General features: G+C 68.0%; 2 protein-coding genes across 2 annotated transcripts; both read left to right on the top strand.

Moving 5' to 3' along the window:
* Positions 1-648: 648 nt before the first annotated feature.
* LOC142404186 (histone-lysine N-methyltransferase SETD1A-like) lies at positions 649-16,234 on the top strand (the record flags this gene model as incomplete). The annotated part of the gene is given in 14 exon segments (XM_075490664.1): positions 649-1,058; positions 2,490-2,592; positions 2,595-2,635; positions 3,486-3,573; positions 3,648-3,760; positions 3,878-3,998; positions 6,005-6,265; positions 6,436-6,491; positions 6,573-7,533; positions 11,353-11,522; positions 11,608-11,718; positions 14,065-14,184; positions 14,807-14,944; positions 15,054-16,234. Coding segments are annotated over 14 exon segments (2,867 nt in total), but the record flags the coding sequence as incomplete, so codon positions are not given.
* On the top strand, positions 9,234-10,711 carry LOC142404212 (uncharacterized). Its single transcript, XM_075490716.1, has 3 exons — positions 9,234-9,815; positions 10,032-10,586; positions 10,655-10,711. The coding sequence occupies exons 1-3, from the start codon at positions 9,234-9,236 to the stop codon at positions 10,709-10,711; spliced, it is 1,194 nt and encodes a 397-aa protein (XP_075346831.1).
* Positions 16,235-16,995: the final 761 nt, after the last annotated feature.

The raw sequence follows: 16,995 nt of genomic DNA on the forward strand, positions 1-16,995 counted from the left end.
GGGTCCTGGGCGGTGGGGTCAGGGGTTTGGGGGGGGCTGGGGATGCTGGTTTAGGGGGCTTGGGGGTGTTGGGGGGGTGGGGTTTGCTCCGTGGGGGGGGGTTTGGGGGGGTCTTGGATGTCTGAGACCACCCTATGGGGGGGTTGGGGGTGTTGGGGGGCTGGGGTTTGTCCTATGGGGGGGTTTGGGGGGGGGTCCCGGGCAGTGGGGTCGGGGTTTGGGGGGGCTCGGGGCTGTCGGGGGGGGGGGGGGGCTTTGCCCTATGGGGGGTCCCCGTGGGGCAGAGCCCCCCTCACCCCCCCGTTGCCCCCCAGGCCTCGCAGCCCTCCTCGGGGGAGGACATGGAGATCTCGGAGGACGACGGGGACGAGCCCCCCCCCCCCGCCGCCCCCCCCCGCCGCCGCCGCCGCCGCCGCCCTGCCCCCCCTGCCCCCCGCCCCCTTCGCCCGCCCCCCGAGCCCCCCCCGCCCCCCGCCTTCCCCCCCCCTCCCCAGCCCCTCATGGCCGTCGCCCTCCCCCCCCACCGGCCCCTGGGCGATTTCGGGGCGGGGGGGGCCCCCCCCCCGCCCTCTACGAACTTTTGGGGCGGCTGGGGGGGCGCTGGGGGGGGGCCCCCGCTTCCTTCCAGCTGCAGACCCAGCTGCTGAGCCGCTTACGGGCGGCGGGCGGCGGCGGCGGGGGGGGGCGGCGGCGGCGGGGGCAAAGCCGCTTTCGGCACCCCCCCTTTCGCCCCCCGCTTCCCCCCCCACCCCCACTACCCCCCCGCCGCCTTCGCCCCCCATTTCCCCCCCGCCGAGGAACGGCCCCCCGGTACCGACCCCCTCCCCCCGCCCCCCCCGCCGCCCCCGCCGCCCCCCGAGCCCCCCGGACGGGGGTTTTGGGGCCGGGGGGGGGTCTGCCGGCGGGCGGCGGGGGGGGGGCCGGTGGAGGGGGTGCTGGCGGCGCTGGTGCAGGAGATGAAGGCCACCATGCAGCGCGACCTCAACCGCAAGATGGTGGAGAACGTGGCCTTCCGCGCCTTCGACGCCTGGTGGGAGCGCAAGGAGGAGCAGGTCAAGGTGGGGACCCCCCCGCGCCCCCCCTTTGGCTGGTTTTGGGGGGGGGGGGGGGGGAGAAATGGGGACCCCAAACCCCCTGGTCTCGTCGTAATCGGGGAGGCTGCCGTCGCCGAGGCCGGGGGCCCAAAACTGGCAGAAACCCCCCCCCCCCCCCCAAAAAACTTCTCTAGAACCCCCCCAGACTCCCTAAAACCTCACAGACCCCCCCAAATTTCCCTAGACCCCCCCCGGCACCCCTAAATCTCCATTCAACGTCCTTGCAGCACCCCAAAACTCGTTCAGACTCCCCAAAACCTCCCAGATCCCCTCAAAGTTCTCTAGACCCCCCCAGCACCCCCAAATCTCCATTCAGGTTCTCTGTGGTACCCCAAAACCTCCCAGACCCCCCAAACTCTCCTAGACCCCCCCCAGCACCCCCAAATCTCCATTCAGTGTTCTTGCAGCACCCCAAAACTCGTTCAGACTCCCCCAAAACCTCACAGACACCCCCAGACCCCCCCAAAGTTCCCTAGACCCCCCCAGCACCCCCGAATCTCCCCCAGACTCCCCTGAAACCCCACAGACCCCTGCCCAGAGCCCCCAGACCCCCCAAAACTCCCCTAGACCCCCCCAGCACCCCCAAATGTCCATTCAGGTTCTCTGTGGCACCCCAAAAACCACCCAGCCTCCCCCAAAACCTCCCAGATCCCCCAAACTCCCCTAGACCCCCCCAGCACCCCCGAATCTCCATTCATCATCCTTGCAGCACCCCAAAACTCGTTCAGACTCCCCCAAAACCTCACAGATGCCCCCAGACCCCCCCAAAGTTCCCTAGACCCCCCCCAGCACCCCCAAATCTCCCCCAGACTCCCCTGAAACCCCCCAGACCCCTGCCCAGAGCCCCCCAGACCCCCCAAAACTCCCCTAGACCCCCCCAGCACCCCCAAATTTCCGTTCAGCGTCCTTGCAGCACCCCAAAACTCGTTCAGGCTCCCCCAAATCTCTCCCAGCCTCCCCCAAAACTTCACAGACCCCCCCCCCAGACCCCCCAAACTTTCCTAGACCCCCCCAGCACCCCCAAATCTCCATTTAGACTCCCTGCAGCCCCCCAAAACCCACCCAGCCTTCCCCAAAACCTCACTGACCCCCCCCCCCAGACCCCCCCCAAAACTCCCTGGACCCCCCCCCCCAGCCTCTCCACATCTCCATTCAGACTCCCCCCGGCACCCCAACCCCCCCCCCCACCCCGAGACCTCCCCAAGCACCCCCAGACCCCCCCCCCCCCAGAGCCCCCCAACATCCCCAAACCCCTCCAGACCCCCCCAAACCTCCGCAGCCCCCCCCCCCATTTCACCCCCAGACCCACCCCCCCCTCCCCCCAGCGCCCCATGGGGTGGGGGTCCCCGTCCCCCCCCCATTCCCAGCGGTGACCCCCCCTTGTCCCCCCCCCAGCCCTTCCAGACGGCGGCGCGGCAGCGGGAGGAGGAGAAGGAGCGGACGAGGCCGAAGGAGCCCCCGGCCCTCCTCTCCCTCGTCGACTGGGCCCGGGGGGGGGGGCGCCGGGCTGCGGGGGGGCTCTGCGCCTCCCCTCCTTCAAGGTAACCCCTTTTGGGGGGGCTGGGGGGGGCAATGGGGGGGCTTGGGGGGGGTTATGGGGTGCTGGGGGTCCCCTCCTTCAAGGTAACCCCTTTTTGGGGGGCTGGGGGGGGGCAATGGGGGGATTTGGGGGGGTTATGGGGTGCTGGGGGTCCCCTCCTTCAAGGTAACCCCTTTTTGGGGGGCTGGGGGGGGTAATGGGGGGCTTGGGGGGGGTTATGGGGTGCTGGATCCCCCTTTCAAGGTACAGCCTATTTGGGGGGGGTAATGGGGGCTGGGGGGGGCTTGGGTGGGGTTATGGGGTCCTGGGGTCCTCTCCTTCAAGGTAACCCCTTTTTGGGGGGCTGGGGGGGGCAATGGGGGGCTTGGGGGGGTTATGGGGTGCTGGGGGTTCCCTCCTTCAAGGTAACCCCTTTTTGGGGGGCTGGGGGGGGCAGTGGGGTGCTGGGGGTTCCCTTTTTCAAGGTAACCCCGTATTTGGGGGGGGGTAGTGGGGGGCTGGGGGGGGCTTAATGGGGTCCCAAGAGAGGTAAGGGGGTGCTGGGGCTCTTTCTTTAGAGTAATCCCCTTTTGGGGGGGGGCTGGGGGGGGCAATGGGGGGCTGGGGGGGGTGGGGGTCCCCTCCTACGAGGTGCTCTTCTCTTTGGGGGGGGGGGGGCACGGGGGTGCAGGAGGGGGGTTACGGGGGGCTGAGCCTCCCTTCCCTCAAGGTAACCCCTTTTGGGATGTCAGCAGGGGGCAGGGCATTTTGGGGGGGGGCCGATAACGGAGCCCTGACCCCCCCCCAAACCCCCTGACCCCCCCCAAACCCCCTGACCCCCCCTTTTTCCTCCCCCCCCCCCCCCCCCCCAGGTGAAGCGGAAAGAGCCGTCGGAGCTGGGCGAGGGGGGGGAGGAGAAGCGCCCCCGGCCCCCCACCCCCCCCGAGGAGGATGAGGACGGTGAGCCTGTGTCCCCCACCCCCCCTTTGTGCTCCCCCCACCCCTCTAACACCCCCCCCTTCCCCCCCCCCCAGACAAGGAGCCCCCCCCCGGCGCCCCCCGGCCCGAAGCCCCCGGTAAGCGGCGGAAGCTCTTCTGCCTGGACAGCGAGGGCGAGGAAGCCTCCGAGGAGTCTTCCTCGGGCAAGGTGAGACCCCCCCCCAGCCCCGGGACCCCCCCCCCGGGACCCCCCCAGTGCCCTCACCCAGCCCCCTGCCCCCGGTGGTTGGTGTCATGTCCGTTTGTCCGTCCGTGTCCCCCCCAGGAAGAAGAGGAGGAGGAGGAGGAGGCCGAAGAGGAGGAGGAGGCGCAGCGGCGGCGGAGGAGGAGACCCAAGGGGGAGCCCCCGGATGGGGAGAGGGGGGGCACCCAGCAGCCCTCCGACGGTGGGGACGTGGGGGGGGACGGGGGGACGTGGGGGGGCACGGGGGACATGGGGGAGATGAGGGGGGCACGGGGACGTGGGGGGCACAGGGGACGTGGGGGGGATGTGGGGGGGCACAGGAGACGTGGGGGGGCACAGGGGACGTGGGGGAGATGAGGGGGGCACAGGGGACGTGGGGGGCACAGGGGACGTGGGGGGACGTGGGGATATGGGGGGGACACGGGGATGTGGGGGGGCACAGGGGACGTGGGGGGGACGTGGGGATATGGGGGGGACACGGGGATGTGGGGGGGCACAGGGGACGTGGGGGGGACACGAGGATGTGGGGGGATGTGGGGATATGGGGGGGACACAGGGATGTGGGGGGGCACAGGGGACGTGGGGGGGACACGAGGACGTGGGGGGACGTGGGGATATGGGGGGGACACGGGGACGTGGGGGGGCACAGGGGACATGGGGGGGATATGGGGGGGCACAGGGGACATGGGGGGGACACGAGGATGTGGGGGGACGTAGGGATATGGGGGGGACACGGGGACGTGGGGGGGCACACGGGACGTGGGGGGGCACACGGGACGTGGGGGGCACACGGGACGTGGGGGGCACACGGGACGTGGGGGGCACACGAGGATGTGGGGGGGACACGAGGATGTGGGGGGGATGTGGGGATATGGGGGGACACGGGGACGTGGGGGGGCACAGGGAACATGGGGGGGACATGGGGGGGCACAGGGGACACGGGGGGGACACAAGGATGTGGGGGGACGTGGGGATATGGGGGGACACGGGGATGTGGGGGGACACAGGGAACATGGGGGGGCACAGGGGACATGGGGGGGACACAAGGATGTGGGGGGACGTGGGGATATGGGGGGGACACGGGATGTGGGGGGGCACAGGGGACATGGGGGGGATATGGGGGGGCACAGGGGACATGGGGGGGACACGAGGATGTGGGGGGACGTGGGGATATGGGGGGGACACGGGGAGGTGGGGGGGCACAGGTGACATGGGGGGGACATGGGGGGGCACAGGGGATGTGGGGGGGCACAGGGGACATGGGGGGGACACAAGGATGTGGGGGGATGTGGGGATATGGGGGGGGGCACAGGGGACATGGGGGGGACATGGGGGGATGCAGGGATTGGGGACACAGGGGGACACAGGGAACATGGGGGGGACACGAGAATGCGGGGGGACGCGGGGATGTGGGGGGGACAGAGGGGACGTGGGGGGGACACAGGGATATGGGGGGAAGCAGGGATTGGGGACACGGGGAACGTGGGGGGGACACATGGGGGTAGGGGGGGACATGGGGGGACCCGGGGATTGGGGACATGGGGACACAGGGATATTGGGGGACGTGGGGGGGGACACAGGGATATTGGGGGACGTGGGGGGGCACAGGAGACGTGGGGGATTGGGGACATGGGGGGGGACATGGGGACGGGACCCGGGGATTGGGGATGTGGGGGGACACAGGGGACGTGGGGGGGTATAGGGGACACGGGGGGGACATGGGTCTATGGGGGGATGCAGGGATTGGGGACACAGGGGGACACAGGGAACATGGGGGGGACACGGGGACATGGGGGGGCACAGGGATATGGGGGGAAGCAGGGATTGGGGACACGGGGAATGTGGGGGGGACACATGGGGGTAGGGGGGGACATGGGGGGACCCGGGGATTGGGGACAGGGGGACAGAGAGATATGGGGGGACACGGGGGGACCCAAGGATATGGGGGAGACGAGGCAGCGGGGACGTGGGGGGGACACGGGGGGGTGGGGGGGGGACATGGGGGGACCCGGGGATTGGGGACGGGGGGCAGCGGGGACGTGGGGGGGACACTTGGGGATATGGGGGGGATGCAGGGATTGGGGACGTGGGGGGGACATGGGGGGGGACGTGGGGACGGGACCCGGGGATGGGGGACGTGGGGGGACACGGGGGTGGGGACCCGGGCGAGTGGGGCCGGGGGGGTGACATCGTGCCCTGCGCCCACAGAGGAGGAAGAGGAGGAGGAGGAGGAGGAGGAGGAGGAGGAAGAAGCAGCCCCCAGCGAAGCCTCCTCCAAATTCTCCCTCTACGAGGGCTCGGGGGGGGGCAGCGCCTCGGCCAGCAGCTCTTCCTCCCCCCCCCCATCTTCCTCCTCTTCCTCCTCCTCCTCCTCCTCTTCTTCCTCCTCTTCTTCCTCCTCCTCCTCCGAGGACGAGAGCGCCGCCGAGGACCCCCCCCCGCCCCCGCGGCCCCCCACGCCGGAGCCGGGTAAGCGCCCTCCAGGGCCCCCCCTCACCCCCCCACCCCTCAGTTTTGGGGTGTGTCCCCCCCCTTTTTGGGGTCCCCCCGCTGACCCCCCCCCCCCTCCCCTCTCCCCGCAGCCCCCCCCCCCGCCGCCGCGCCCCTCCTCCCCCATCCCGCTGCTGCCCCCCCCCAAGAAGCGCCGCAAGACCGTCAGCCCCGGCGAGGAGCCCCCCCCGGCGCCGCCACCGCTGCCGCCGCCGCCGCCGCCGCCACCCCCCCCGGCACCGGCACCGGCACCGCCGGCGCCCCCCGCCCGCCCCCCCGCCGCCCCCCGCCGCCGCGACCCCCCCCCGGCCCCCCCCCCGCGCCGCCCCGGCCCGTCTGCAACTTGCCGGCCGACCACGCTTCCCTGGTCAAGAGCTGGGCCGAGGACTCGGGGGGCGGCGGCGGCGCCGGCGTCCCCCCCCGCCGCCCCCCGCGCCGCCCGCCCCCCGCCCGCCCCCCGGCCGAGCGGCTGGGGGCCACCTCGCTGCTGGAGCTGGCCCGCGGCCCCCAGCCCGGGGGCGACCTGGCGGTGTTGGCCACCATCGCCCTCACCCGGGGGGGCAGCGAGGAGGAGGAGGAGGAGGAGGAAGAAGAGGAGGAAGAAGAGGAGGAAGAAGATGGCGGCGGCGGCGGCGGCAGCGGTGCCCCCCCCGCCCCGGCCGCCCCGCCCCGCGATCCCGCTGTCCTCTTGGAGCACAACTACGCCATGCCGGTGCGGGCCGGGCCCCCCCGCCGCGGCCCCCCCGAGAGCCCGGCGGCCGCCCCCCCGCCCGCGGAAGCCCTGCGCCTGGAGCCCACCGCCGCCGAGGTGCTGGAAGCCCCCGAGGAGGTGGTGGCGGAGGCCCCCCCCGAGACAGAGGGGCCCCCCGCGCCCCCGTTGCCGCCCCCCCCGCCCCCGCCGGCGGCCCCTCGCCGCAAGCGGCATCGCCCCCCGCCGGCGCCCGCCTCCTCGGGGTCCAGCGAGAGCGAGGAGGACGAGAGCAGCAGCGAGGAGGAAGAGGACGAGGAGGAAGACGGGGCGCGGCGATGGCTGCGGCCCCGCGGGCCCCCCCCGGCCCGGCGGTCCCCCCCGCCCCGCTCCTTTGCCCCCCGCAGCGAGTTCGAGCAGATGACCATCCTCTACGACATCTGGAGCGCGGGGCTGGACGCCGAGGACATGCGGTTCCTGCGCATCACCTACGAGCGGCTGCTGCAGGAGGATAGCGGCACCCACTGGCTCAACGACACCCACTGGGTGCACCACACGGATATCCTCCCCGCGGGCGGGACGAGGGGCGCCGGGGACGCGGGGACGGGCGCTGGGGACGAGGGCGTTGGGGGCGTCGGCGTTGGGGGCGTGGAGACGGACGTTCGAGTCTTTGGCGTTGGGCGGCGTGTTGGTGACGGGGACGTGGGGATGGGCGTTGGGGATGAGGGCGTTGGGTACGTTGGTGATGGGGACGTGGGGATGGGCGTTGGGGATGAGGGCGTTGGCTACGTTGGTGCTGGGGACGTGGGGATGGGCGTTGGGGACAAAAGTGTTGGGTACGTTGGTGCTGGGGACGTGGGGATGGGCGTTGAGGTCAAGGGCGTTGGGTACGTTGGTGCTGGGGTCATGGAAATGGGTGTCGGGGACAAGGGCGTTGGGTACATTGGTGTTGGGAACATGGGGATGGGCGTTGGGGACAAAAGTGTTGGGTACGTTGGTGCTGGGGACGTGGGGATGGGCGTTGAGGTCAAGGGCGTTGGGTACGTTGGTGCTGGGGTCATGGAGATGGCTGTCAGGGACAAGGACGTTGGGTACGTTGGTGCTGGGGACGTGGGGATGGGCGTCGGGGACAAGGGCGTTGGGTACGTTGGTGCTGGGGACGTGGGGATGGGCGTTGAGGTCAAGGGCGTTGGGTACGTTGGTGCTGGGGTCATGGAGATGGCTGTCAGGGACAAGGACATTGGGTACGTTGGTGCTGGGGACGTGGGGATGGGCGTCGGGGACAAAAGTGTTGGGTACGTTGGTGCTGGGGACGTGGGGATGGGCGTTGAGGTCAAGGGCGTTGGGTACGTTGGTGCTGGGGTCATGGAGATGGCTGTCGGGGACAAGGACGTTGGGTACGTTGGTGCTGGGGACGTGGGGATGGGTATCGGGGACAAGGACATTGGGTACGTTGGTGCTGGGGTCATGGAGATGGGTGTCGGGGACAAGGACATTGGGTACGTTGGTGCTGGGGTCACGGAGATGGGTGTTAGAGTCACGGACATCGGGTCTGTTGGTGATGGGGACGTAGGAACAGGCATTAGAGTCATGGCTGTTGGGTACGTTGGTGCTGGGGACATGGGCGTGGCTGTTGGCGTCATGAGTGTTGGGTTTGTTGGTGTTGGGGACATGGAGATAGGTGTTACGGTCACGGGCATCACGTATGTTGGTGTTGGGGACGTGGGGATGGGCGTTGGGGTCATGAGCGTTGGGTTTGTTCATGTTGGGGATGTGAAGATGGGCGTTGGGGACAAGGGTGTTGGGTACGTTGGTGTTGGGGACGTGGGGATGGGTGTTGGGGACAAGGGTGTTGGGTACATTGGTGCTGGGGACGTGGGGATGGACATCGGCGTCATGGGCGTTGGGTAGATGAGCACTGGGGACGTGGGGATGGGTGTTAGCATCATGGCTGTTGGGTATGTCGGTGGTGGGGACGTAAGGATGGGCGTTGGGGACAAGGGCGTTGGGTATGTTGGCACTGGGGACACGGGGACGGGCTTTGGGGACGTGGGGATGGACGTTAGTCATGATTGGGTACGTTGGCGCTGGAGACGTGAGGATGGGTGTTAAGGAGAAGGGCGTTGGGTGGATGAACACCGGGAACGGGGGCGGGTGTTGAGGACGTGGAGATGGGTGTTAAGAGACGTGGGGGTGGGCGTTGGGGTCAGGGGGTTTGGGTGCAGGAGCGTTGGGGTCACGGGGATGGGCGCTGGGGTCATGGTCGTTGAGTATGCGAGTGTTGGAGATGTGGAGATGGGCACTGAGGTCACGGAGATGGGCACTGAGGTCATGGTCATTGGCTGTGTGAGGACCGGGGACACGGAGGTGGGCGTTGGAGACATGGAGATGGTCACTGAGGTCATGGTTATTGGGGACGTGGAGGTGGGCGTTGGGGACATGGAGATGGTCGCTGAGGTCATGGTCGTTGGCTGTATGAGGACTGGGGACACGGAGGTGGGCGTTGGGGACATGGAGATGGGCACTGAGGTCATGGTCGTTGGGGACGTGGAGGTGGGCGTTGGGGACATGGAGATGGTCGCTGAGGTCATGGTCGTTGGCTGTATGAGGACTGGGGACACGGAGGTGGGCGTTGGGGACATGGATATGGTCGCTGAGGTCATGGTCATTGGCTGTGTGATTGTTGGGGACACAGAGGTGGACGTTGGGGACATTGAGTTGGTTGCTGAGGTCATGGTCGGTGGCTGTGTGATTGTTGGGGACATGGAGGTGGATGTTGGGGACCTGGAGGTGGTCATTGAGGTCATGGTCGTTGGCTACGTGGGCGTTGGGGACATGGAGGTGGTTGCTGACGTCATGGTCGTTGGCTGTATGAGGACCGGGGACACAGAGGTGGGCGTTGGGGACATGGAGATGGTCGCTGACGTCATGGTCGTTGGCTGTGTGAGGACCGGGGACACGGAGGTGGGCGTTGGGGACCTGGAGGTGGTCGCTGAGGTCATGGTCGTTGGCTACGTGGGTGTTGGGGACAGGGAGGTGGATGTTGGGGACACAGAGGTGGACGTTGGGGACATCGAGTTGGTCGCTGAGGTCATGGTCGGTGGCTGTGTGAGCGTTGGGGACCTGGAGGTGGATGTTGGGGACATTGAGTTGGTTGCTGAGGTCATGGTTGGTGGCTGTGTGATTGTTGGGGACACGGAGGTGGACGTTGGGGACCTGGAGGTGGTCACTGAGGTCATGGTCGTTGGCTACATGGGCGTTGGGGACACGGAGGTGGGCGTTGGGGACATCGAGTTGGTCGCTGAGGTCATGGTCGGTGGCTGTGTGATTGTTGGGGACGTGGAGGTGGACGTTGGAGACGCGGAGGTGGTCGTTGAGGTCATGGTCGGTGGCTGTGTGATTGTTGGGGACACGGAGGTGGGCGTTGGGGACATGGAGTTGGTCGCTGAGGTCATGGTCGGTGGCTGTATGAGGACCGGGGACACGGAGGTGGACGTTGGGGACATCGAGTTGGTCGCTGAGGTCACGGTCAGTGGTTGTGTGAGCGTTGGGGACATCGAGTTGGTCGCTAAGGTCATGGTCGGTGGCTACGTGGGCGTTGGGGACACGGAGGTGGGTGTTGGGGACCTGGAGGTGGTCACTGAGGTCATGGTCGTTGGCTACATGGGTGTTGGGGACAGGGAGGTGGATGTTGGGGACACAGAGGTGGACGTTGGGGACATGGAGGTGGTCGCTGAGGTCATGGTCGGTGGCTGTATGAGGACCGGGGACACGGAGGTGGACGTTGGGGACATCGAGTTGGTCGCTGAGGTCATGGTCGGTGGTTGTGTGAGCGTTGGGGACATGGAGGTGGACGTTGGGGACATCGAGTTGGTCGCTGAGTCATGGTTGTTGGCTATGTGGGTGTTGGAGACATGGAGGTGGTCACTGAGGTCATGGTTGTTGGCTACGTGGGCGTTGGGGACACGGAGGTGGGCGTTGGGGACCTGGAGGTGGATGTTGGGGACATTGAGTTGGTTGCTGAGGTCATGGTTGGTGGCTGTGTGATTGTTGGGGACACGGAGGTGGACGTTGGGGACCTGGAGGTGGTCACTGAGGTCATGGTCGTTGGCTACATGGGCGTTGGGGACACGGAGGTGGGCGTTGGGGACATCGAGTTGGTCGCTGAGGTCATGGTCGGTGGCTGTGTGATTGTTGGGGACGTGGAGGTGGACGTTGGAGACGCGGAGGTGGTCGTTGAGGTCATGGTCGGTGGCTACGTGGGCGTTGGGGACACGGAGGTGGGCGTTGGGGACCTGGAGGTGGGCGCTGGGGCCGTGCCTGTCGGGGCTGTACGAGCGCCGGGGACAGACGGACGTTGGTCCCTTGACGGTGGCACTGACGAGGACGAGCAGCCCGCGGCGGCGGCGCCGGTGGCCCGAGGCGCGGGAGCACCGGACGGGCAGCGCCCGCAGCGAGGGCTACTACCCCATCAGCCGGCGGGAGAAGGCGCGGTACCTGCACCCCTGCCCCGCCCCCCCCCAGGACCCCGACGCCCCCGACACCCAGGTGAGGTCCCGGGGCGCGGGGGGACGCGCCCGGCGGGTGGCCCGGCCGCCGCGTCCCCCCGTCCCCACGGCGCCCGTCCCGGCAGGGCCCCAACCGCGTGCTGTCGGAGCGGCGCTCGGAGCAGCGCCGGCTGCTCAGCGCCATCGGCTCGGCCGCCCTCCTCGATAGCGACCTGCTGAAGCTCAACCAGCTCAAGGTGGGGACAGGGGACAACCCGGGGGGGGGGGCGGGGGGGGGGTGTCCCTGGGGTCCCCACCCCGCGCCCCGCCGGCGGCCCCCGTCCCCCGGACCTTGCCTGGTGGTCCCCGTCCTGGTGGTCCCCATCCTGGTGTTCCTCGTCCTGGTGGTCCCCATCCTGGTGTTCCCCGTCCTGGTGTTCCCCGTCCTGGTGTTCCCCATCCTGGTGGTCCCCGTCCTGGTGTTCCTCGTCCTGGTGGTCCCCATCCTGGTGGTCCCCGTCCTGGTGTTCCCCGTCCTGGTGGTCCCCGTCCTGGTGGTCCCCATCCTGGTGGTCCCCATCCTGGTGGTCCCCGTCCTGGTGTTCCCCGTCCTGGTGGTCCCCCTCCTGGTGGTCCCCGTCCTGGTGGTCCCCGTCCTGGTGGTCCCCGTCCTGGTGTTCCCCATCCTGGTGTTCCTCGTCCTGGTGTTCCCCATCCTGGTGTTCCCCGTCCTGGTGTTCCCCGTCCTGGTGGTCCCCGTCCTGGTGGTCCCCCTCCTGGTGGTCCCCCTCCTGGTGGTCCCCGTCCTGGTGTTCCTCGTCCTGGTGTTCCTCATCTTGGTGTTCCCCATCCCGGTGTCTCCCGTGCCCTTGGTGTCCTCCGTGCCATGTTGGTGTCCTCTGTGTCCCCATTGTCCCTCCTGCCGTGCCAGTGTCCTCCATGTCCCCATTGTCCTCCATGTCCCCATTGTCCCTCCTGCCATGCCCGTGTCCTCCATGTCCATGTTCTTCATGTCCCCATTGTCCCTCCTGCCGTGCCCGTGTCCTCCATGTCCATGTTCTTCATGTCCCCATTGTCCCTCTTGCCATGCCCGTGTCCTCCATGTCCATGTTCTTCGTGCCATGCTTGCGTCCTCCATGTCCCTCCTGCCGTGCCCGTGTTCTCCATGTCCCCATTGTCCCTCTTGCCATGCCCGCATCCTCCATGCCCCTCTTGTCATCCCGTGTCCTCCATGTCCATGTTCTTCATGTCCCCATTGTCCCTCTTGCCATGCCCGTGTCCTCCATGTCCATGTTCTTCATGCCGTGCTTGCATCCTCCATGTCCCTCCTGCCATGCCCGTGTTCTCCATGTCCCCATTGTCTTCCATGTCCCCATTGTCCCTCCTGCCATGCCCGTGTCCTCCATGACCCCAGTGTCCCTCTTGTCATGCCTGTGTTCTCCATGTCCTTCATGCCATGCCCATGTTCTCCGTGTCCCTGGTGTCCCTCTTGTCATGCCCATGTTCTTCATGTCCATGTTGTCCATGTCCCCATTGTCCCTCTTGCCATGCCCACGTCCTCCATGCCCCTCTTGTCATCACGTGTCCTCCATGTCCATGTTCTTCATGCCATGCCCATGTCCTCCATGACCCTCTTGCCATGCCCATGTCCTCCATGTCCATGTTCTTCATGCCATGCTTGCGTCCTCCATGTCCCTCTTGCCGTGCCCGTGTTCTCCGTGTCCCTGGTGTCCCTCTTGTCATGCCCATGTTCTTCATGTCCATGTTCTCCATGTCCCCATTGTCCCTCTTGCCGTGCCCCTGTCCTCCATGTCCCTCTTGTCATGCTTGTGTCCTCCATGTCCTTGCCGTGTCCATGTCCCTCATGCCATCCCCATGTTCTCCATGTCCCCAGTGTCCCTCTTGCCACGCCCGTGTCCTCCATGTCCTTCTTGCCGTCTCCATGTCCTCCGTGTCCCTCTTGTCACGTTTGTGTCCTCCATGTTCTTCATGCCATGCCTGTGTCCTCCATGTCCCTGTTGTCCCTCCTGCCATGCCTGTGTCCTCCATGTCCATGTTCTTCATGCCATGCCCGTGTCCTCCATGTCCCCATTGTCCCTCTTGTCATCCCGTGTTCTCCATGTCCATGTTCTTCATGCCATGCTTGCATCCTCCATGTCCCTCCTGCCATGCCTGTGTCATCCATGTCCCCATTGTCCCTCTTGCCATGCCCGTGTCCTCCATGTCCTTCTTGCCGTCTCCATGTCCTCCGTGTCCCTCTTGTCACGTTTGTGTCCTCCATGTCCCTCCTGCCATGCCCGTGTCCTCCATGTCCCTCTTGCCAAGCTGGTGTCCTCCACGTCCCTGTCACACCTGTGTCCTCCGTGCCATGTCTGTCCCCCGTGTCCTATGTCCCCCGTGTCCCTCGGTCCATGCCCATGTCCCCAGGGCCATCAGGGTGTCCCCTGGCCGTGCCCATGTCCTCAGCTCCATGGTGGTGTCCTCTGGGCCATGCCTCTGTCCCCCACGCCACGTCCCCAATGCCACCGGGCTGTCCCCATGGGTGTCCCCATGGGTGTCCCCCCGATGACGTGTGTGTCCGTCCCGTCCCCCCCCTTCCCCAGTTCCGGAAGAAGCGGCTGCGGTTCGGGCGGAGCCGCATCCACGAGTGGGGGCTCTTCGCCATGGAGCCCATCGCCGCCGATGAGATGGTCATCGAGTACGTGGGGCAGAACATCCGCCAGGTCAGCCCTGACCCCTAAGTGCCCCCCCCCCGGGCACCTCCCACCACCCTGGGGACCCCCAAGAACCCCTTGGTCACCTCCCATCTCCTTTGGTGACCATCAACCACCCCCTGGGCACCTCCCACCACCCTTGAGGACCCTCAACTACTTCATGGTCACCTCCCACCACTCTTGGGGACCCTCAAGTACCCCATGGTCACCTCCCACGACCTTTAACTACCTTAACTACCTTGTGGTCACCTCCCACCACCCTTGGAGACCCCCAAGTACCCCTTGGTCACCTCCCACCACCCCTGGGGACCCTCAAGAACCCCCCTGGGCACCTCCCACCGCCCTTGGAGACCCCCAAGCACCTCGTGGTCCCCTCCCACCCCCCTTGGGGACCCTCAAGAACCCCTCGGAGACCCCAAAACACCTCGTGGTCCCCTCCCACCCCCCTTGGGGACCCTCAAGAACCCCTCGGAGACCCCAAAACACCTCGTGGTCACCTCCCACCCCCCTTGGGGACCCTCAAGAACCCCTCGGAGACCCCAAAACACCTCGTGGTCACCTCCCACCACCCTTGGGGACCCTCAAGCACCCCATCTGCCCCCCCCCGCCGACCCCCTGCCCTGCCCCCCAGGTGGTGGCGGACATGCGGGAGAAGCGTTACGTCCAGGAGGGCATCGGCAGCAGCTACCTCTTCCGGGTGGACCACGACACCATCATCGACGCCACCAAATGCGGCAACCTGGCCCGGTTCATCAACCACTGCTGCACGGTGAGCGCCGGGGGGGGGGTCCCCAAACCCTTCCCCGGGGCGGGGGGGGGGGGGTCCCGAGGTGCGGTGACCTCCCCCCGCTTCCCGTGACCACGTCGTCCCCCCCCAGCCCAACTGCTACGCCAAGGTGATCACCATCGAGGCGCAGAAGAAGATCGTCATCTACTCGAAGCAGCCCATCGGGGTCAACGAGGAGATCACCTACGACTACAAGTTCCCCATCGAGGACACCAAGATCCCCTGCCTGTGCCACACCGAGAGCTGCCGCGGCACCCTCAACTAGCCCCGCCCGCCGCCGTGGGGCTGGCGGCACGGACGGGGCCACCGCGGGTTGGTGTGGGGCTGCCGCGGTTGGTTTGAAGCCACCACAGTTGGTGTGGGGCCACCACGGTTGGTTTGAAGCCACCACGGTTGGTGTGGGGCCACCACGGTTGGTGTGGGGCCACCATGGTTGGTTTGAAGACACCACGGTTGGTGTTGGGCCACCCCAGTTGGTGTGGGGCCACCACGGTCGGTGTGGGGCCACCACGGTCGGTGTGGGGCCACCGCGGTCGGTGTGGGGCCACCGCGGTTGGTTTGAGGCCACCGCGGTTGGTTTGAGGCCACCGTGGTTGGTGTTGGGCCACCACGATTGGTTTGGGGCCACCGTGGTTGGTTTGAAGCCACCACGGTTGGTGTTGGGCCACCACCATTGGTTTGGGGCCACCGCGGTTGGTGTGGGGCCACCACGGTTGGTGTGGGGCCACCACAATTGGTTTGAGGCCACCGCGGTTGATGTTGGGCCACCGCACTTGGTGTGGGGCCACCACGGTTGGTGTTGGGCCACCGCGGTTGGTTTGAAGCCACCACGGTTGGTGTTGGGCCACCACGATTCGTTTGAGGCCACCGCGGTTGGTTTGAGGCCACCAGGGTTGGTGTGGGGCCACCAGGGTTGGCTTGAAGCCCCCGTGGTCGGCACGTTGCCGCCGTTGCCGTGAGGCCGCCGAGGTTGGGGCGCGTCGCCGCGGTTGGCGTGAGGTGGCCGCCCGCGGTTGGCCTGTTGTCACCGGGGCCGGCCGGCGCCTTGCGGCGGGCGCCGCGGGCGCCGTTGGTTGGCGTGATGTCACCCGCCGTGGTTGGCGTGACGGCGCCGCGGTTGACGCGAGGTCCCCGCCCTCGGCCCCCCGTTGCCGTCGCGCCTGCTCTGACATCACCCTGCTTGCCGTGAGGTCACCGTGGCTGCCGTGACATCGCCGCGGTCGCCTTGACCCCGCCGCCACGCTCGCCGTGATGTCGCCGCCACGGTTGCCGTTGCCTCGTCATGGCGGCCGTGCCCTTGAGGCGCCGGGACAGTGTTGCCGTGACATCACCGCTGCGGCTGCCATGACATCACCGCCGCGGCTGCTGTGACATCGCTGCTGCGGCCGCCACGACATCACCCGCCGTGGCTGCCGTGACATCACCGCTGTGGCTGCTGTGACATCACCACCGCAGCTGCCGTGACATCACCTGCCGCGGCCGCCACGACATCACCTGCCGCGGCTGCTGTGACATCACCGCCGCGGCTGCCGTGACATCACCGCCGCGGCTGCCGTGACATTACCGCCGCGGCTGCCACGCCATCGCCGCCCCTTGCCTGGCTCCCCCCACCCCCGCCTCCGCCCGCTGGGGGGCCCCTCCCCCCCCCCCCCCCGCCGCCACATCGCGGGCGAGCGTCGTGTGACGTCACCGCGGCCGCCGTGAGGTCACCGCGGCCCCTCCCTTTTCCCCGGAGAAGGCTCTTCTTCCTTGGCTGTTTCTTGTAGAAACTCGGGGCGCGTCCGGGGGGGCCGGGACCCCCGGGGGGGGGGGGGGGGGGGCTGGGGGAGGGTCCTCCCCTCCCCCCCCCCCCGCCCCCCCTCCCCCCCCCGGGGCATCCCCTCCCCCCCGGCTCTGTAAATACCCGGGGGTGTAAATCCCCCGTACGTCCCCTGTACATCCCTGTACATATGTTGATACGGGGGCGCCCCCGGGCCCCCCCTTTTTATAAAGTGGCCACCGAGCTTTGAGACGGCGTCGGCCAGAACTGGGGG

Source organism: Mycteria americana, unplaced genomic scaffold, assembly GCF_035582795.1.
Source record: "Mycteria americana isolate JAX WOST 10 ecotype Jacksonville Zoo and Gardens unplaced genomic scaffold, USCA_MyAme_1.0 Scaffold_91, whole genome shotgun sequence".
In the NCBI taxonomy this organism is placed as follows: Eukaryota; Metazoa; Chordata; class Aves; order Ciconiiformes; family Ciconiidae; genus Mycteria; species Mycteria americana.